Source organism: Lactuca serriola, chromosome 7, assembly GCF_051521515.1.
Source record: "Lactuca serriola cultivar US96UC23 chromosome 7, Lser_US96UC23_V15, whole genome shotgun sequence".
Lineage (NCBI taxonomy): Eukaryota > Viridiplantae > Streptophyta > Magnoliopsida > Asterales > Asteraceae > Lactuca > Lactuca serriola.
Genome location: NC_136414.1, coordinates 191,339,334 through 191,360,338, shown reverse-complemented (window position 1 = coordinate 191,360,338; position 21,005 = coordinate 191,339,334). Strand labels below are relative to the sequence as shown.

At 32.6% G+C, this 21,005-nt stretch overlaps 1 protein-coding gene across 2 annotated transcripts; it reads right to left on the bottom strand.

Annotated features, from left to right (window-relative positions):
* Positions 1–16,994: 16,994 nt before the first annotated feature.
* LOC145062404 (universal stress protein PHOS32-like) lies at positions 16,995–18,457 on the bottom strand. Of its 2 annotated transcripts, XM_079010012.1 has the most exons (3): positions 17,652–18,457; positions 17,417–17,459; positions 17,083–17,241 (listed from the first exon to the last, which is right to left on the bottom strand). In XM_079010012.1, coding segments are annotated over exons 1-2 (708 nt in total). In that variant the 5' UTR covers positions 18,358–18,457; the 3' UTR covers positions 17,083–17,241; positions 17,417–17,457. The 2 variants fall into 2 exon arrangements, with proteins under 2 accessions (XP_078866139.1, XP_078866138.1); XM_079010013.1 differs by lacking the exon at positions 17,417–17,459 and having other exon boundaries at positions 16,995–17,241.
* Positions 18,458–21,005: the final 2,548 nt, after the last annotated feature.

Below are 21,005 nucleotides of genomic sequence, written 5' to 3'. Positions count from 1 at the left end.
AATTATGAAAGAAAATTATATGGAAAAAATAGTGTAATGCTTGGTGGTGTTTTAGACTAGCGTATGTTCGGTATCCAAATTTTGAAAGCATTTTGATTTTTTATTTTTATATAAATAAAAAGCTCAAATTTGGGAGAGAAAAAGTTTGTACAATAATACGACATTTTAACTTTTATTTAAAAAAAAAAAAAAAAAAAAAAAAAAAAAAAAAAAAAAAAAAAAAAACTTTTAATCCAAAAGTTTTTTTTTAACTTTTATATATTAACTTTTAGTTTTGGATTTTATATAACTTCAGTTCTTTACGCATTCCAAAATCTTAAAACTATTTTTGACGAACATTAATTTATGCATAGATACAAACTATAATTTTTAATTTTCGGTTTTCAGATTTCAGCTATCAACTTTCAACTGTAGTAATTTTGACATACATGTTTTACACCTTATAGCTTGTGGTTAGATGATTGCCAATGGCTCATTTTGATTGGAGGTGGTGGACCCTTGCTTGCTATAATAACACCATTTGCAATAACAAGTGGTTCATGTATTAGCCCCGAATTACCGGAATCGGTTTTCCAAGTTTTTGTCAAATGGTTTGAAAATATCGAAATTGTTGGTGACATTCTAGAGAAATGGTACATATCAACAGAACATTCTTACATTAATTATTTAAGAAAATCTAAGTCAAGCATATAACTTTTCTCTAACGTTATTGATTTATTTTGTTTATTGAAAAGCAGTGTTCATTTATATTTACTTTATTAATTAAAGTATGTTATCTTCCATTAACATTTTAAATAGGGGTGTTCGTTTGGATGGATCGGTTCGATCCGATCCAATTAAGTAAATCCAAATTGATTTCGGTTTTCAAAATGTGGATCCAAATAGTCCAAACTAAATTCAAATCCGATCCAATTACAATTCGGTTGGATCGGTTTTTATAATTCGATTTTCAAAAACCATAACATTTTAAAAGGACATAGAATTATAATATAATCTAATTTTACAGAAGAAGCAAAAACAAATTATTTACTTGTGATTTAGAACTTATAAACAACCACTAACAAGACATCATAGCTTATTATTTAATAGATAAAAAAAAACGTTTGAGAGAAATATTAATGTCTTTTATTAGGTAAAACTTTTTGAACTTATTTAAAAAAATTTATAAAATTATTAAATAATTATAAATCTATTGAAAATAAATCCATAAGAAATTGTTATTCGGTTTTTTTGGACTATTCGGTTCTTATTTTATAAACCAAAACCAATCCGAAATCCAAAATAATAATTCGGTTTTATTGAAAACCAATCCAAATATCCAAATATCCGAACCAAATTGTCCAATCCAAATTGTCTAATTGGATAATTCGGTTTTATCCAAATAGTGAACAGCCCTAATTTTAAACAGTCATATTTGAGATATCGTTTGAGGATAATCAATGTTCATCTGGTAACCTTGAATGATGAGGGAGCAAATGTTACAATAGTAAGATCCATCGTGTTCCAATATATATCGACAATTGAGTCGATCGAATGTGAAATTTTTGAACACCAACAAGAAGAATTCTTAATTAATTATGTTCATGGGGTCACGCGTGTAGCCACCTTGTATGTCTCCTTCACCTGCAGTGTTTCCACATCCTCACTAATCAATAAAAACTCCATAAAAATGTGTGTGTTTTTTTTTGCTTTAACCTCAGTTGAAGTTATCCATGAAAATGATGTTAACATACAAGCTATTATATTTTACTTTTTCTCTTTTAAAGCCATTGTATTTTGAAAAAAAATAATAATAAATAAATAAATTTACACCGTGACCACTGACCACTATGGCCGGTTTTACAGGTCATCATGATTAAATGATTTTTTTTCATTAAATTAACAATTTTTTTTCTAATTTGAATATAATAATAACTTTTTGTGTTTGTGTGTGTGTTTTTTTTTGTTAATATGTGGTATTTATTGTTTGAAAGATTTGGAACATTTGGAAAAGTTGTTAAATTAGTGTTATTTTGTCCTTCTTTTCCTTTTTTCCTTTTCTGTATTTTTATTAGAAATGGATCATTGGTTCTCACAGTAACAAATTTTTCTAATTTGACAACATTGTTTTGTCCTTCTCCTTTTCTGTATTTTTTTTTCTAGAAATGGATCATTGTTTCTCACAATAACAAATTTTTCTAATCTGACAACTTTGTGTAAAATAACATGTTTATATGGTTTCTTTTGCCTAATGTAACATTTTTTAATTTAAAATAAGATGTGTTACGATTTAGATACTTTAGTATTGAAGTATTTTTTTAGTGGATAAAATTGCAAAAATGGTCCCTATGTTTGACAAAATTATGCGGTTTTGGTCCAAAAAGTTTGACGATGCATCGGTGATCCAATTTTGAATACTGTGTGTGGTTTTGGTCCTTATGGTTGGTATTTTTGTGTGCTTTTGTTCCATACCCTACATGAAATGACAAATATGCCTTTTATTACTTCTTTTTTAATTTATATATATATATATATATATATATATATACATATATATATATAGAGAGAGAGAGAGAGAGATAAAGATAGAGGTAAGTTCAATTGAGAAAATTTAAAATGTTAAAAATGAGGGAATCATTCTTGGTCAATCATTTATTTTGCTGCAAAATGCTCTGGCGTACTAGGCCGACGGTGGTTGAGTAATACTTATATATGAATATTATATATGTGTATTCATATATGAATACACCGCCTCCCTCCGCCACCAACCACCACCACCACCATCTCCACAACCAACCACCAACAACAACTGCCACCAACCATCGTCGTGATATTCGTATATGAATAATCACTTTCGTTATACTTATTCATATATGAACATATGTATTCATATATGAATATACGTATTCATATATGAATATGATTTGTTCAGTCGTCCCGGTATACTGGAGCGTTTAAGCGACAGATTCGAAATTAGTGGCCCAGATTCATTCTCTCGTTCTTAACCTTTTTTTCTCAATTGAACCCTCTCATATATATATATATATATATATATATATATATATATATATATATATATATATATCACCCTCTCTCTCTCACACACACACATACAAACATGCACTCTCTTTAAACTCCGACCAACAAAGAAACCATCACCACCTCCCCCCCCCCCCCCCCCTCTGTCACTCATAAAAAGACACCACCACCAACGAAAACAACAACAACAAAAACTCACCATATCATTCTTTCTCACACTCTTAAAATTGATGTTTTCTTCCCAGAAACTATATATCAAAGCCACGATGATAATTAGAATTGTCATCACCTAATTCCTCGTCTCTTACAGACATAAATACAAACATGTAGAGTACAGTCTGATTTTATGTGCATCTTATTTGGTTCACAACAACATAAACAATGAAAGATCCAAACTCATTTCATAATCAACGAGAAAGGGAGTGGCAGAATGCCACCCTTGTTTATCCATTCTAGCCACCATAATCAGTCGTCTTCATCATCCATTAGCCTCAAACCCTTGGTTATTATCACACCATAACGTCGCCATAACATCCCCCTGTTTTCATATCGTAACTTAATAAAATATGTAAGAATGGGCTTCAGGAAACCACATTCATCATACCACCACCACCACCTGTCGGATCTACATCACCAAAAAAAGCCCACCTACCCCTCCCTAATTTTCGGAGAAGACGACCGATCAACCTTTCTCCCCAAATCAAAATGAAATTCAACACCATACCACACCAAACCAAAATCAAGAACAAACATGGAACCTGCAAAAAATATCAAAACCTGCAAATCTATTCAGGTCAAAAAAAAATAGCCCCCCTCTAGATCCAAAAATAAAAAAATAAAAATAAAAAAATGGTCTCCGTTGATAAGGCGTGACAAACACCGATGGTGGGGAGATTATCGACGGTGGTTTTCTGGTTAACTGGTTGTAACATCCCATTTTCACAACCAAATATTATCGACTGAGGTAGTCCTTCAAACCACGGAGCTTATTCAGCAGATAAGGCATAGACTTCAGACATATCAAAGTCGGTAGAAGAGCTATGACGACCGACGTCGATCAGAGTTGGAGTTCCAGTTCGGCAACATGGTACTACTGAAGGTCTCACCCTGGAAGGGTGTGGTACGCTTTAGGAAGAGGGGAAAATCGGATCCTTGGTATATTCGATCGTTCTGTGTGATCCCTTGGGTTGGCTGGGTGGCCTACCAGTTGGATTTGTCGAGTGAGCTCAGCCAGATCCACAACACTTTCCATGTTTTGTAGTTGCGGAAGTACGTGTTAGATGATGAGGCAGTGGTTCCTTTAGATGATATCTAGGTCGATGAGTGCCTGAATTATATTGAGAGGCCGGTAGCGATAATGGAGAGAAAGATGAAGGTCATGTGCAATAATGAGATGACTTTTGTAAAGGTTCAGTTGCAACACCGGAGAGGCTCCGAGTGCACCTGGGAGTCGGAGGCGGAGTTGCGGGAGCATTATCCTAAGTTATTCACAGCAGCTGACTTCGAGGATGAAGTCTAGTTCAAGTGGGGGAGAATTGTAACATCCCAGTGTTGAGGTATTTTCAATTTTAACCCTATGTATGAATAAATATTGCATTTTAATCCTTGAGTAAGAAAGAATGTGAAATGGCCCATAGTAAAATTTTGGTGATTTTTGAAAAAAGGTAGTACGATAGGCATACGTTGTGTACGTTGAGCGTACTAGGGCACCACGTATGCAAGGTGTATGTGGTTAACCTTCAAACTTTAATTTTTAGGGTTATGCCCATGTATAAGAATTATTATCTCTCATTTCTCATTCCCTCACCAACCTCCATCTGATAAAAATGACCCCCAAGCTAACCATAAGTGAGAAGAGTGTGTCTTGAGCTTATCTGTAGCACCTGGTTCCTGGTATGTAAAATTTAACTAAGTATTTTGCATTTTTAGCCTCAGACTTGGCGAGTTGTATGCCTGACTCGTCGAGTAGAGCCGGGATATTGAGCACGTTTAAGTTGGCGACTCGGCGAGTCCCCGCTGTCTGATGAAACCCTAATTTCAAGGGTTTGCACCCTATTTAAACCACCATATGCGCCCCCGAGATCGCCCCCTTCACCCTCAGAGCGACCTTAGCCAAACCCTAACCTTCCCCTTTGAGATTTGAGTGTTGGTGTGTGTTTATTTGAAGTTTTAAAGAAGAGAAGGAGGAAAGATCAAGTAGAAGGAGGAGAACAGAAGTTGTGAGCCCATTTCAGAGATTAGTAAGGTAAAACTCGCCCCCTTCTTCAGTTTCTATGGTTGAACCTTCATTAGAGCATCTTTAAGACTTTTTGGAACCATTTATTGGCTTGGTTGTGGTTTAGGGGGACTCCTTGGTTCGTTTAGCCTTCATATCTGACCACATATAAGCTCTAGGGGCTCAGATCTACAACCTTTATGGGCCATTTGCATGAGCAAGCCTAGATCTACACTTCTAACCCCATTAAAGTCCGTAAATCGCTTGAATGAGCATGCATGCACGTAAAGTTGGAGACTTTACGTGTAAAATCAACCCTAGGAACCTAGATCTATGAATGGTATGCACTGGATTCAAGCAGAATCGAGTGTACAGTTTTTGCATGCATACGACTCGGCGAGTCGTTCTTCTGACTTGGCGGGTCGAGTCGCGAGTCCCTGATTTTCCCCCCTTTTCGTGTATGCTGAGTAGCAGTGAGTCATGGGTGGACTCAGTGAGTCGGAAGTCAGACTCATCCATGGAGGGACTCGGCGAGTCAATGCCCTGACTCGGCGAGTCCAAGGAAATCTTCTTGCCTCAAGAACAGACTCGGCGAGTTGTTCATACAACTCGGCGAGTCTCAGCGTAGAGTGTTCTTCGGGTGAAGATGAACTCGACGAGTTATTCATACAACTCGGCGAGTAGGATGAAGGACTATTGGACATCAGTTTAGAAGGAAAACTCGTCGAGTCAATGCCTAACTCGACGAGTAGAGACGGGATTAAGGACAATCGAATGGATAGGGACTCGACGAGTTGGCGAGCCAACTCGGCGAGTCGAGTCAACTGGAAGTTAACTTTGACTTTGACTCTTGGCTTGGTTAAGGGTAAATGGTCATTTTACCCTAAGGACGGTTAGCAGTATTTGACTGAGTGTTTTATGGGAATTACAGCCGGAGGATTTCCGGAGCAGCAGCGGCAGCAGACAGACAGTTCCCATGCAGATCAACAACTACTACGAGGTGAGTTACCTTCCAGTAGCGGTGGGTCTATGGCCACAATGCCAGCCCACCAGTAGGAGTTGTATGTTAGATGGTTGTCTTTGTGATATCATCTAGGTTGCTACTATCTGATATGTTATATGCTGGCCTGATATGTTATATGTGATAGTAGTAGAGTTCGGTCGTTAGGACCGAAGGGTAGGTCAGACACCCCAGCTATGTGCTGACAGTATGTGATGATATGTTTATATGCCAGTATGTTCTGTTATATGTGTTAGTGGTAGTAGGAGGGGAGAAGTCCCCAAGATTCGGTCGTTAGGACCAAAAGGGTAGTCAGCACCCCAGAATGGCTTGACACGGGCAGGACGGCACCCCAGAATGGCCGCACGGGTAGGTCGGCACCCCAGAATGGTCGTACCGGGTAGGTCGAGCACCCCAGAATTGCTTGGTAGTATGTATGTTATGTGGATATATGGTATGTGGTGTAGTGGGGGAACTCACTAAGCTTCGTGCTTACGGTTTTCAGTTGTTGTTTCAGGTACCTCTTCTATCAAGGGGAAGGAGCCGGCGCGGTAGCGGCGCATCACACACACACACTTTTGTTTTCCGCACTATGAGACATTCTAGGATTTGTACTCTGACATTTTGATTGATTTCATGTTTTGGTTTTCAAACATAGTATATGTTTATGAAATGGATTGATCAGACAATGCTTATTTACAAATGATTTTACTAAATATTGATTGAAAAATGAAATTTTTGGACGTGAAAAATGGGTCGTTAATTTATCCTTGTGTTTTGTGGCATTCTTGAAGAAGAAGAAGTTGGTGAGAAGAACTTGGAGCTTGGAAGCAACTTGGATCTGAGATTATACCCTTGCTAGCAACCTCCTGGAGGGGTCTTGAGTCATAAAATGTTGTAGATCTAGCCATTTCTTCATTTAGGGCACTTTTGGTCCCAAATATGGTGATTCTTGAGCATGGCATGCTCTTAACCAAATATGTCGTTGCAGACCTTATGAGGGGTCTTGAGTCATAAAAATGTGGTTTTGATGCTTAGTTTTGTTCCATGCATGCTATAGAAGGTCCTAAGGCATTAAGATGTTGAGATTGTGTGTATTAAACATTTAATGGACATGCAAAGTCATAAAGTTGGAAACTTTATGACTCTTAGTGGTACTTTGGCCTTGGATCCGAAATTTGGACGTGAGAGTTTAATGTATTAAGCTCTTATTGAGGAAATGGGGTTCTGAGCGTACGTCGTGCGTACATGGTCAATATCGAGTCCGGTCAAGGCTCGAGTACGCCTCGCATACTCGGCTGAGTGGACCAATTTGACTCGTTGACTTTGACTTTGTTCAGGGTTGACCAACTCTGACTTAAGGGTATTTTGGGTATTTTGAGTTGTAGTTTAGCCTTGGTCTCTATTTGTTGAATAGGTGATCTATGGAGCCGGTATTTGGAGCAGTGTATCGTTCAGCTTTTCATCAGACTGTGAGGTGATTTTCCTCACTGTACTTATGGGTTGAAGGCACCAAGGTCGGCCCATTGGATTAGATATCCTGATTTGTTGTGTGCTATTATACGGAGTTATGTGGTACTGGTTATGTGGTTAGACTAGTAGATCTATAGGACTACTTGTGTTATCTGTTATTGATTGATAATGTTATGCATTGATATGTTATGGTTTGATGGGTTGAGGCGGACTAGTGGATAGATTGAAGGCCACGATACCCAGGGCGGTCTGAATAAACTGAAGACATGCGAGGCGGACCATTCAGGTCGAAGGCCCAGAGAGCGGTCCAGATAGACTGTAGGCCTGATGAGGCGGTCTAGTCATGTTGAAGGCTTTGTATGCATGTTGTTTGTTATGTTTATGTATTGGTACTTTGGGGGAACTCACTAAGTTTTGGCTTACAGTTTTAGTTTTGTTTCAGGTACTTTTGAGGACCGTGGCAAGGCGAAGGCGTGACCGTACACATCCTTGGTTTTATGTTGTTGATCTTGGGAAACTTTGATTTTTAATAATGTTTTTGGAAACAAAGGTTATGTAAACACTTATTTGTAGTAAATGGGTTGTTTTGAAAAGTTTAAATTTGTTGTGATTTTTGTGGCGTTACATTAAACGAAAACAATCCTCTTGGATCTTCTAGGCTTACTAAAGTTAGACGCATTTTTGAACAAGGAAAAAGGCTTCAATTACAATTCCTTGTAGAAGATTTAGGTTTCAAGTATCAATCCAAAAACTTTTTCCCCATTAAATCCCATGTAACTTTTTACAAAATTTCCCTCAATTTTTAAACATCATTTCATTTATCCATAAACCACTTTATTCAATGAAACAAAGTTCGTTCATTTTATATATTGTGAAAGAGGCACCAAGGTTGTGCCAGATAAGCAAGAATCGTCAGTTGGATGTAGGCCAGAACCGCCAAATCGACGTAGGCGAGAGTATATTCCTTTAGTAGATCATGGCTCAAGGTTGCCTTATATGAATATTATGGTGTTAACACAAGTTAAAACAAAAAGGTATGTTTCTTTTTTTACTTAATTAATTCCTAAATTTTATTACAAATTTGCTATTGTCACCACTTGTTGTTTTGAGTCCCTCATCAAATGGAAATAATTGGTGGCATTCGATGATCATTCTCTTCAATCTCAATGGAAAATGTTAGGTAAAACTTTACATAATTCCTCCTATGTCGCCTCCTTCCCGCCTCTTTATTATTTAAAAATATTACAAACCTTAATCACATACCTTTTTAGGTTGCAGGAAATACTTTCATATTAAGTTGAACCCACCATCCAAAGTAGTAAGCAGAGAAATTAAAGAGCAATGAAAGTTGGGTTAGAAGTGGAATGCACATGATACCTTTTTAAATTGTAGGGAAAACTTTTTTAAATTTCATATTCAATTTCTCACCCTGACATACCCCATGAAACTCTATGTCTACCTCTGAATCAACTATATCATCATGGAAATGTTTGTTAATATATAAAATCATTATTTACGCAAAAAAAATGATTTAATTTAGTACAGTAAACCTTACAATGTGAATATATATATATATATATATATATATATATATATATATATATATATATGTGTCTTTATATTGATTTGCTTCAATGGTGTTGTTCATGTCTTATTTGGAGCTGGTTTAAGTGTAACAGTTAGTATTACTCGACAAACAACTGGAGCTAATGTATAAATTTCACTAAACTAATTTATAAGCAGAGAATTTTAGCAATGTTGATTCTGATTCCAACTAATTGATTGGTATCAAAATAAGTAATAAGAATCGGAAAGAATTTTATGACAATTGATTGTTTTGGTTCCTCTGCTATAATACAATGTCAAAATAAAAGAAGTTGAAATACATAAACTCGTCATGCTCTTTTACTAGAGAAGGTATATGTGTGCTCTTTTACTAGAGAATGTATATGTGTGCTCAAGTAGATGTAGAATGTTACTACTATTTTTTTTTTTGAACAGCTGAATATATTTAATGAAAAAAAGGGGAAGAAAAAAAGCTCTAGCAAGCAGCTAGAGCAAAACAAGAATTACAGAGTAGAGATCAAAGTTGGGTTTTGAATCCATAATTTCCACATAACATGAATTTATGATTCCTATGAGAAACCCAAGAAAAAGAAAATGCCACTACATCGTCAAATATCATATCCTTCCTAGGTTTAGACGTGTCAAAAATAAACTTATTACAAAAACGCCATATGTACCACCAAGCAGCTTTAATAATCACATTTATGACTTGTTTCTTGACCGAAGGCAACACCAAATTTTCCAAAAACGAAATCAATTATGTGACCGAAATAAGACTAGAGAAATCCACTTCGCATCAAACACCTAGACGGTTAAAAATATCTTTAGCTAGCTGGCAACCAACAAACACATGATTCACAGATTCCATAGACGTTGAGCAAATCTGGCAATTAATCGATTAAATCCTCAAACCTTTCAAGGAAAGGTTCTCTCTAGTCAGTAAACAATCCAACAAAATTCTCCAAGAAAAAATATTAACTTTTATAGGAAAGATATTACTCCAGGAGGTCACTGTAGCATTAGAGGATAAATATGCATCATCAATAACACATCGGGTTTCCGTGACGGAATAATCAACATCCAATGCCAAGTCCCAAATCCAAGTACCCGGTCTGTCAATAACTTTCACATTCACTAATAAATCAATTCAAGATGTTAGGACTCCTCCTCCTGGATCACGAATCCAACTCCAATTCCAGCCAACATGTCCATCAGCAATGGTGCAATCAATATTCGTTTCTAGAGCAGCCAACCTAGGAAACTTAACCATTAAGGTCTCATCCCCAACCACACATCCTTCCAAAAACGTATAGAAGTTCCATTACCCAAAGACCAGTTGAGAGTGTTAAAAGAAATAACATGTTTCTGATGTAATTTATGACAAGTAGTAACCATATTAGCCCACACCCCTTTCATTGTAGGTTTCCTTCCTTGTAAATCGAAACCACCACTAACATCATGAATAGATTTAATTACTTCAACCCACAAAACATCGGGATACGCCACCTCTATTTCAACAATAATGTTTCATTAAAAGCAACATGACTATCAATACCCAAGCCACCATTATTTTTAAAGGCCATCACAGTTTTCCAGTTCACCCAAGACAAAATTAATAAACATGAGTCTCCCTCTCATATAAAACATTTTAGCTTTCTACTCATTTAATTTAGATTTGAATTTATCAATTATCGGCTCCCAGCTTTTAATATGATTCATATAAGCCCCGACTGGCACCCCAAGGTATTTAAAAGGAATAGGTTCAGTAGTACACCCAGCTACCCTCGCAAACTTGTGAACTTCCTCCTCTTTCATTCCGAAACCATACATTTTAGATTTATGAAAGTTTATTTGAAGGCCTGAAACTTCATAAAAGCACTTGAGAATGGTGACCAAGTTATTAGCGTTCTCTTTAGACCCATACCCGACAAACATAACATTATTTGCATAAAGAAAGTATGAAACATACACATTATTATTACCCACCAGGAGAGGTTTAAAAAGCTTCATATCAACCGCATCACCCATATTTTACTACTATTATCATCTTCCTTTCATATTTTCATTCTCTTACAATAAAAAGACTTTAAAAAGCCTTATGTTTTGCTTTATTTTATAAATTCAATTGATAAATAATGACCAAAAAATATTCTAACCTATCCAAACATGTACCAACTGTGTACGGGTCTTCATCTAGTTAAAGGTAAAATAAGATATGATTAAACGTATGAGATGTTAAATATATTAATTATAAAAATATATTGACTAGTGACAATGTAATGGTAAATAAAAAAATAAAAAATGCTCCTCACGATAAATGATAATTAGCTATAGAAAATGGGCTTCCATTTAAAATGCTCTAAGAAATAGTTATTCACTTTAATAGTGAATCTTTTTGTAATACATACAACCTCTGAAGTTGTTTTAGAAACAACAATTGCAGTTTTGCTTATCGTTATTACTAACAAATCATATGAGTGATTTAAAAACAATAACCCATGAAGAAACAAGCCAACAAGATTTTATATGCCGCTGCGAAAAATATATTTTTACCATATTCAAAAATATATTTTAACATATTAAGATGGTGGATTCTTTGCAATATTTTATTCATATAGATATCATTGTCCATTAAACAAACTTTATTAAATTATCAATTCCGTACTTAACTAATTTAGTACTGAAGAAAAAAATAAAATAAAATAAAAAATAAACAGCCTTATCATTATAAACAAGTTTATTCAATCAAATTTGGTTATTTCTACAAATAATATAGTTTTTTAATCATATATTGTGTAATCATTCTCTATTACAAAAATCCCTAAAAAATGGAAAATATATATTTCAAATCTACTTACCAGTAAATTTGACAATGAAGTGGATTTTGACCATGATTTGATCCAAACCTACATGGAACATATAGTTTTGGAAGTAGTTTTTTTATTTATTTATTTCACGTTAATAATTCATACCCACTAACTCTTATATTAAAAGGGTCGTGTATGTATTATTATTGATCTATCCCGTATAAATTTTATCATTTTACATTTATATTTTATATTGCTTACCATCTATTTTTAATTCTAGTCTAAAGTCTAAATGCCAAAACTCAAACTATGTTTCCTTAAGATTTGAGATGCCCACTTCTAAGCTTCTAATATTCTTTCAAAAATCATAATGTCATTTCATTTATATTTTATCAAACAATAATGTTAAACAATCAGAAGAAATTTTGCAATCATTATTCTCTATCATTATAATAGACAATCAAAAATCAATCGGCAGTTACTATAATTCATTTATTTTATTTCATAAATGTTATTTTAAATAACAAGCTATAGTAGACATTTTTTTATTCAACAAATGTTTAAAAATTAAGGCTCCAAGGAGTGGGTCTCGGTACACAGGTCGCCAAGGACGCTGAAGACCGCCCCTGACTTGCGCCAAAAGGGTCACCAGCCATGGCTCGCGTGCGCGCTAGAGAGAGAGAGAGAGAGAGAGAGAGATTTGGTGGTTGTTGGCTTGTAGATGCAATAATCCCCCTCTACAATCGTTCTCTAGAACCTACCTTTCTTCAATAATGGCGTCTCTAATCTCCATCTCAAACAAGTCTTTTTCTCTAGAAACAACTCAAAGTCTCGCTTTTGCTTCCTGATTCACACAACCGGATGAGTGGTTTTGTGGGAATAGCCTTCTTTCACAAACTTAAGAAATGATAATAGGAAATTGATAGACGTAAGAAGTAATTTAAGAAAAAAAAAAGAATTGGAAATTGGAGATCTAAAAAGGTTTTTCAAGAAAGATGAGGAAGTTGGATGGTTGTTTTATAAATTCCTTGTGATGTTAGTGGTTTTTATTTCTAGATAGTAGTTGTAATTTTTTATAATAATATATATTTTTATAAATTATGTGTAGATGTATATAAAAGTGACAATTTATTATTAACAAAAATGTTTCTTTACCTTGATATTTTTGATGTGTTAACAAAATAGAAAACTATGTGTTGTTACAAAATCAATATATTTGTAAATTTTTAAGCATGTCCTTTCCCATTTAAGATTTATTTGCCCTTCTATTAATCCTTGTTAAAATAAGGTAAATTTGTCTATAAAGTCTAACTAGTTTCTTGATTAATACTCAATTGTTTGTGTTTTATAAAAATATAATGTATTTAAGTTTAAAAAAAAATTTAAAAAAAAAATCTAATGTGCTTGGGATGCTATCACTCCTTATGAAATGCTAAAGAAATGAGGCTAACGAGGTGGCACCATAAAAAATGATGTGCCAATGTACTAAAGATGCTATCAAACTTAAGTAAAATGTGTTTGAGTATTCAAATAAATAAATAAATGTTACAAGAACGAGTTTGGATATTTGTTGATTTAGTAGATATGGATATAGATTTTATTACTCAATACCATAGAAGTTACATACCAGAATTTATTAAAAATGTTTGGATCAATACCGATTTTTTCCAAACATGCTACAATACCGGTTTTGGGCTATCAAGGAGCATTTTAATAGAATTTCATATATACCCTTATTAAACGTCAAAATATCATATTTATCCAACCTAATATCTAAATATCATATTTCTCCTCCTTAATCTTATAAAATATCATATTTGTCCAAATATATATTTTTAATATTTTAAAATCTCTTTTTATATATTAAGATCATTAAAATTGAAAAAATAAAAACCAAATAGACCATATTACCCCTAACTTCTAAATTGCAGGAAGTTCATCTTCTAGATATGTTGTTAACTTCTGGTGGCGTAATGTCAATTGCTAGTTGCTCTTTTATTTTGAATTTTTGCTTCTTTAACAATAGGAAAGGGGATTAAACTATGAGTTCCTGTTTGATTTTGTATTTCTTCAAAAGTGAAAAAAGAAAAAGTTTAAATAGCTATCGCCGATTGATAAGCCGATTGTTACCAATTGCAATTTTTGTTATATGTGGTTGTGTGTGCTACAATGGATAAAGAAATTGAGTGTATTATAATATATTTTGTGTGTACAGGTCAAAATTTGACTCTTTGTGTTTCATGAGTTTTTATTTTAAAGAATGAACACAGTGTAACACTTATTGTTTCCGATGGTAAACTTCAAGTTAGTTGTTTATGAAGTTTATATGATTTAGAAGTTAGGGGTAATGAGGTACATTTAATTATTATTTTCAATTTTAATAATTTTAATATATTTAATAAATGGTTTTGGGCAAATATGATATTTTAAAGTTTAAAAAGGTTAAATATGATATTTAGATATTCGGTTGGGCAAATATGATATTTTAACGTTTAATAAGGGTATATACGAAATTCTCCCTTTAATACTAGGTGTAAGACTCATGTATTACATGGATTATTTAAAAAAAATAAATATAAAATTATAACAATTTGAAAAGTTTGAATTTATGAGAAAAATGAGAAATTTTTTGAATCTACCCTAATAATCTACCCTAATAAATAAGAATGATTTTGCCACATGTCCTTCTCTCATTCAATTTGTCACATGTCATTTTGTCATAATTTAAAGATATATTTATTTTCCACTTGTCATTTATTTCATTTTCCATTTCTAATATATTATTAATTAGTTTTAATAAATTAAACCTACAATAATGATATTAATTTCAAATTTTAAATTTTAAATTTTAAATTTTAAATTTCAATTTCAAATAAATTTACAGTTTAAACCTTTGTGTTTAACATTTTGTTATAATTAACTTGTTTAGTATACGAGTCTGATAACTAAACAATAATTTTAATTTATTTATTTTTTGCATGTTTTTTTTCTCATAATTTTTTTTATTTCAAATTTCAAATTCAAATAAACTTCTTTTTTAATCGTTTCTATTTAACATTTTGTTTTAATCAACCCGTATAATATACGGGTTTCACAACTATCTACCCTAATAAATAAGAATGATTTTGTCACATGTCCTTCTCTCATTCAATTTGTCACATGTCATTTTGTCATAACTTAGAGATATATTTATTTTCCACTTGTCATTTATTTCATTTTTCATAATATATTATTAATTAGTTTCCATAAATTAAACCTACCATAATGATATTAATTTTAAATTTTAAATTTTAAATTTCAATTTCAATTTCAAATAAATTTACAGTTTAAACCTTTGTGTTTAACATTTTTAATAATTAACCTGTTTAGTATACGGGTCTGATAACTAAACAATAATTTTAATTTATTTATTTTTTGCATGTTTTTTTTTTCTCATAATTTTTTTTATTTCAAATTTCAAATTCAAATAAACTTCTCTTTTAATCGTTTCTATTTAACATTTTGTTTTAATCAACCCGTATAATATACGGGTTTCACAACTAGTTATTAAAAATAATGAGGCTTTAATGTATTGAATAAATTACATATAAAAACCCTTTTTAATAAATACTTTACATATATATTACCTTACATATTAAATGTGAAATTTTAATTTAATAAAATGAAAAATACAATAAAATGACAAGTGGAAAATAAAAAATTTAAAAATTATAGAAAATGCCATGTGTTCAAATGAAGGAGAAGATAACATGTGGCAAAAAACCTTCATTTATTATAATAGATTATAATAGATAATAGATGAGAAATTTTTTAAATTATTAAAATTAATGAGGCTTTAATGTATTGAATACATTACATATATAAACCCTTTTTAATAAAACCTTATATAGATTACCTTACATATTAAATGTGAAATTTTAATTTAATAAAATGAAAAATACAATAAAATGACAAGTAGAAAATAGAAAATTTAAAAATTCTAGAAAATATCATATGTTCAAATAAAAGAAAAAAGGACATGTGGCAAAAAAAAAATCTTCATTTATTATAGTAGATTCAACATACAACTTAAAAATTCCAAGAATTGTATAAGACTTTGAGGCATAGTTTTTCTTCCTCAAAAAAACACAAAGGATCCAAAAAGATTTTAACAAAAAGACTCCTAAAAAAATGAAAGTTTTCAAAAGAAAACCATCCAAAAAAAAAAATTAAAAATAGAGCCTTAATAGCAAAAAAAAAAAAACAAACAAACAAAAAAAAACAAAATGCAAAACAACACAATCATTTATTTTATTTACTGGCATTCAAATAAAACTCTTATATTTTATTCATATGTCTTACATTTTTCAATTACATTTCATATTAACCCAAATATCTTTAAGAAATTATCAGTTATTTTGTGACATTACATTTATCTTTTTCGTTTTTTTAAGTTAACATGGAAACAAATATATGTGAAGTTGCTACTTAACATAAATAGTGAAAAATAGATCACTTGCTCAACAACAATTTACTCAAGCAAAAATAAATAACATCACTTATTTTTTCACATGTGAACCTAATAACGATCAAGATAAATGTTATGTTAAAACAACGGTAACTTCCTTAAAAAAAAGATATTAAGGTAAATCTTAAAGGTAACAAAAAAATATGTGGGTTTTTCTGCATACAAACAAAATATAAAAGTTTATCTAAATGCTGGTAGATAAATCTTTGTGTTCTTCTGCATTTTGCCCACAATAAACTTAAAATCACAATGGATATACTGAAGTTTTTTTTCAAAATGTCAATTGACTTTACCTTGAAAAAAAAATAAGTAAAGTGATGGCTTTTTGAGTAAAAGATTGAAAATATAATAGTCTTTATGAAAATCTATCCCCCAAAATAATCCAAAAACCAGTATGGAACCTTCAAATTCAACAATAACAACAATCTTTGAGGATACATAATCAAAGACATAGTTATATTACATTCAAGTATTATGTCACATAGATCCAGTTAAATAACTGATAATAGACACAACATACTCATCATTAAAAAAAAAAAAAAAAAAACTAGCATGAGTTTCTACCTCATCATATACGACATCCATTCAAATCCAAACACTAAAAAATGACTAAATCCCACCTCGACTTTGCACACTGCAATGCCTTCTGGTCATCCTGCATTTGGTAAAATCAAATCCCAAATAAATTATTCAAGAACACCTTCAAATCCTATGCAAGATATATACATAATGGGGTTTGCTTAATGGAGCTTAAAAGTTCATAAACTTATATACACACTGGATCTTGTAATATATAAATGGATTGATTCGATTCGATTTTTAGTCCTTACCTCTAAATGAAAGATTCAAACAGAGACCATTCCATCTATGTTTCTGTCATAAACAAGATTGTACAAGATTAATTAATTGAAAATCGCCTACAGATGCTATCAGATTGGTCTTTTATTTGTGGGTAATGGTGGAAAGATGTTCGACGGACTCATTCATACCTTAATTTAACTAAATTAAACAGTAGAAACACAGAAAGTGAAATTGGTTAAGAGAGAAGGTAAAAGGGGAACTAACATTTTCGTTCATCGGTTGCATCATGGAATTCAGGGTCATCTTCCTCATCATCGGCTGTTGCAACCGACACCACCGGCTCAACAGCAGCAGCGGGATCTTTCTCATCGGGATATCTCACAACCACCACCGGGCACACACAGTGACGGACACAGTAATCGCTAACACTCCCGAGCCTCCCATCGCTTCCGCGTTTTGTTGCACCGAATCCTCGGCTTCCCATGATAACCGCACTTAACCCTAGTCGTTCAACTTCCAAACAAAGCCTCTCCTTCATGTCATGATCTTTCACGATATGGATCTTATACGGTATGTGCGCGTCGACCAGAGGTTGCGCTAGGGCAGCGGATTTCGTAGTGGTGAAAGTATCAAAATCATCTTCGAGCTTCTGCTGTGATTCCTCATTGTCAGTGTCGACAATGGAGAGATCAACGGAGCCCCAATCAGCGCCGTAAAGGACGGATGTAGGACGGACATGGATCAGGATGACGGCGTCACCGGGGCGGAGATACTGGTGGACGGCCCACTTTACAGCAAAGGCACTCTCGTCGCTAAGATCGACAGCGATGCCTATCCTGCGTTGTGCGCCGGCAGTGGGGGTTTCGGTGGCGGAATGATTGGTAGGACGGAAACGAGGGGATGATGACTTGACTTTGATGGCGGCGAGCGACGGTAAGTCGGATTCCGGTAGGGTTTTCTGGGGTTGCATAATTTCGGAGTGGAGAATTAGGGCTGTGGATCGTTGACAGAAGGTTGAATTGAGAATGTGCGAATAGATCGGAGATGTTTTGGGGGGTTTTAACGAAAAAAAAAAAAAAAAAGAGGGGTTTAAGGCAACTTATTCGGGTCGGATAAGATTTTGACGTGAAAACTACGTTCCGTCACCACCCTTCTTTGATTGGTTTTTCATTATTTATTATTAAAAAAAAAAAAGTACACACTTTATATTTTTAATAATTTTAATATAGAAAAGTTATAAAACATAGTATTCAATATTTTTAAACTATTCAATTATTTATAAAAATTATTCTAGACCACTTAATGCAACTAGATCTAGATATTAACTTGGTGTAATAACGAAAAAAATCCACAACAATATAAGAAGTGGGTGTAAGAGTTTTGTGCAAATTTGTAACCGACTCATAACGACGAAACCATAAACGTAAGAATATTAAACACATAAAACATAAAACTTATTGAATTTGTGTTTAATTTTGGTTTCTAAACATAATCATAACTGAAAATGTCACTAGTTTTTCCGTTACGAAATATCAACAAAAATCTATTTCAACTTTTAGGTTAGGTTCAATCGTGTCGGCAAGATGATCTACACACAAGTTGTTAGAAATGAGGGTTGCAATATCAACAATAACATAGATAATTTTAGTATTGTATGTGAAAACATTTGTCAGAAATATGATTTTGACCTTATAACTTGGGTTTGCATAAAACCAAATTTGGTATAATCCAAAGTTTTCAATGTGGATTTCAAGCAAAATCTGAGATTCTTAACACACAATATCATGTTACATTTTATGTTCGTGAGACAAAAAAAACTTAAAACTTATAGAATAACGATAGCGAAAAATAATTATGCAAGAACCAAAATCTTGTATCTATAAATGAACGCCAACCATTTTTTATTAAAATTGGAGGGAAAGCCGCGTCTGCTGGCAACAAATGATTCAACAGTTAAATTTTTGGCAATAAACTATTGAATGGATATATCCGTTGCACATTGATCATATTTCTAGACTTTGGACCCTGAAGTGATGCCCCTTGGAACTTCAACAGAGGCTTTGTCTTGAAACTCCGTGTTCCCATTCCCAAAACTACTTTAGTTTATCTGAATTGCGCATCGGTACATGTAAGTTCACATTATAGATAAAATTAAAATCAACTTGTCGTAATCCCAATTATAATAAGTACCAAAATATTCAATTAACAAAACCATTTTCGTTTAACATTTTCTATAATGAGTAAACCTATTTTTTACAACATATTATTATGCAACTTTCTTATAGAAAAAGGTAAACATGTATACCATGAGTAAACCTATTTTTTACAACAACATATTATTATGCAACTTTCTTATAGAAAAAGGTAAACATGTATACCATCATGATAAGGTATGCCTAACTCAAACATATATCATGAGTCATTTAGTTGTTTATAAACCTAATTTGTAATTGTCAAATGGGAACCTTCCAAGTGATGCCACGATGTTGACCCCGGTGGAAGTAGTCAAGGAAGGTAACGAATATTCTAGTCTCTAGAGGAATTGTACGAAACGCCTTAGACTTCTCTTTCTTAATTATTTCATATACGCGTAATATAATTTTGGAAAAAACTTCCAATTTTTAATAAATTATACAAACGAAATTGTAAAAATAACAAACTTTAGAAAGGATTTATTTTTCGTAATCTGTAATAAATTTAACGTGTAAACCAATCTAAAATTATCTTAAATTCATGTTGTTCCAAAAGAAAATTATCAAAATTCAATGCCTCTTTTATACATATGCAAATAGTGATTTTTCAAAGTTTTTGAATATTCAAATTATTGTGGGTTTGGAGAGTGGGGTTTTCATTGTGGGACAAACTGTTTTAAAAGTTGCATCATGCAAAATGGCAAAAAAACGTACATGGAAAATCAACACACGTTTATACTTTTTGCATTTGATACTTTCGGTTTCCTTGCGCCATAAGTTGTGGAGCTACTCAATAGAGTCTAACGGGTCATGCATATTAATGTCATGACCCCAAGATCTATAGATGTTTTCAAAAGAATTAGATTTGTCATTCAAAAAGGGGTTACGACACAGTTTGTTGTTGTTTACCCACTATTTCTATGTAAAATCTTCTTCTTTAACTAATTCACAAATTAATTTTTGGTAAAAAAAAAAAAAAATTGCAACTACTCAGATAATCAAACGAAACAATTGAAAACACTAAGTGTTTGGAATCCTTATTTATAATTTTTTTATTTGTTTATCCGGTGTTAATAAGAGCTTTAATAAAAACGTATGGATTAGCTTATTCGGTACTAAAATGTAAGAAACTAATAAGTTATTTTCAATGTTTGACAATTTCTATTTATTCACGTAAAATGTCCAAAAAATACTTTTGGATATATGTTTATAAAAGTATAGGGTTATGACCAGGTTATATGGTAATTTGGTTTAAATAAGTTATAAATTGTTTTACATGAGTTAGAAGATATTGACTTGTAAAAAAATATTTTTTTTTCATGTCAAATCGTAGTAAACTAACAAAAGACTTAAATAAACAATCTCAAACATCCCTTTAATTTAAGGATATTTATGATTATTCTTTTTGATATTCAAATATAAAATA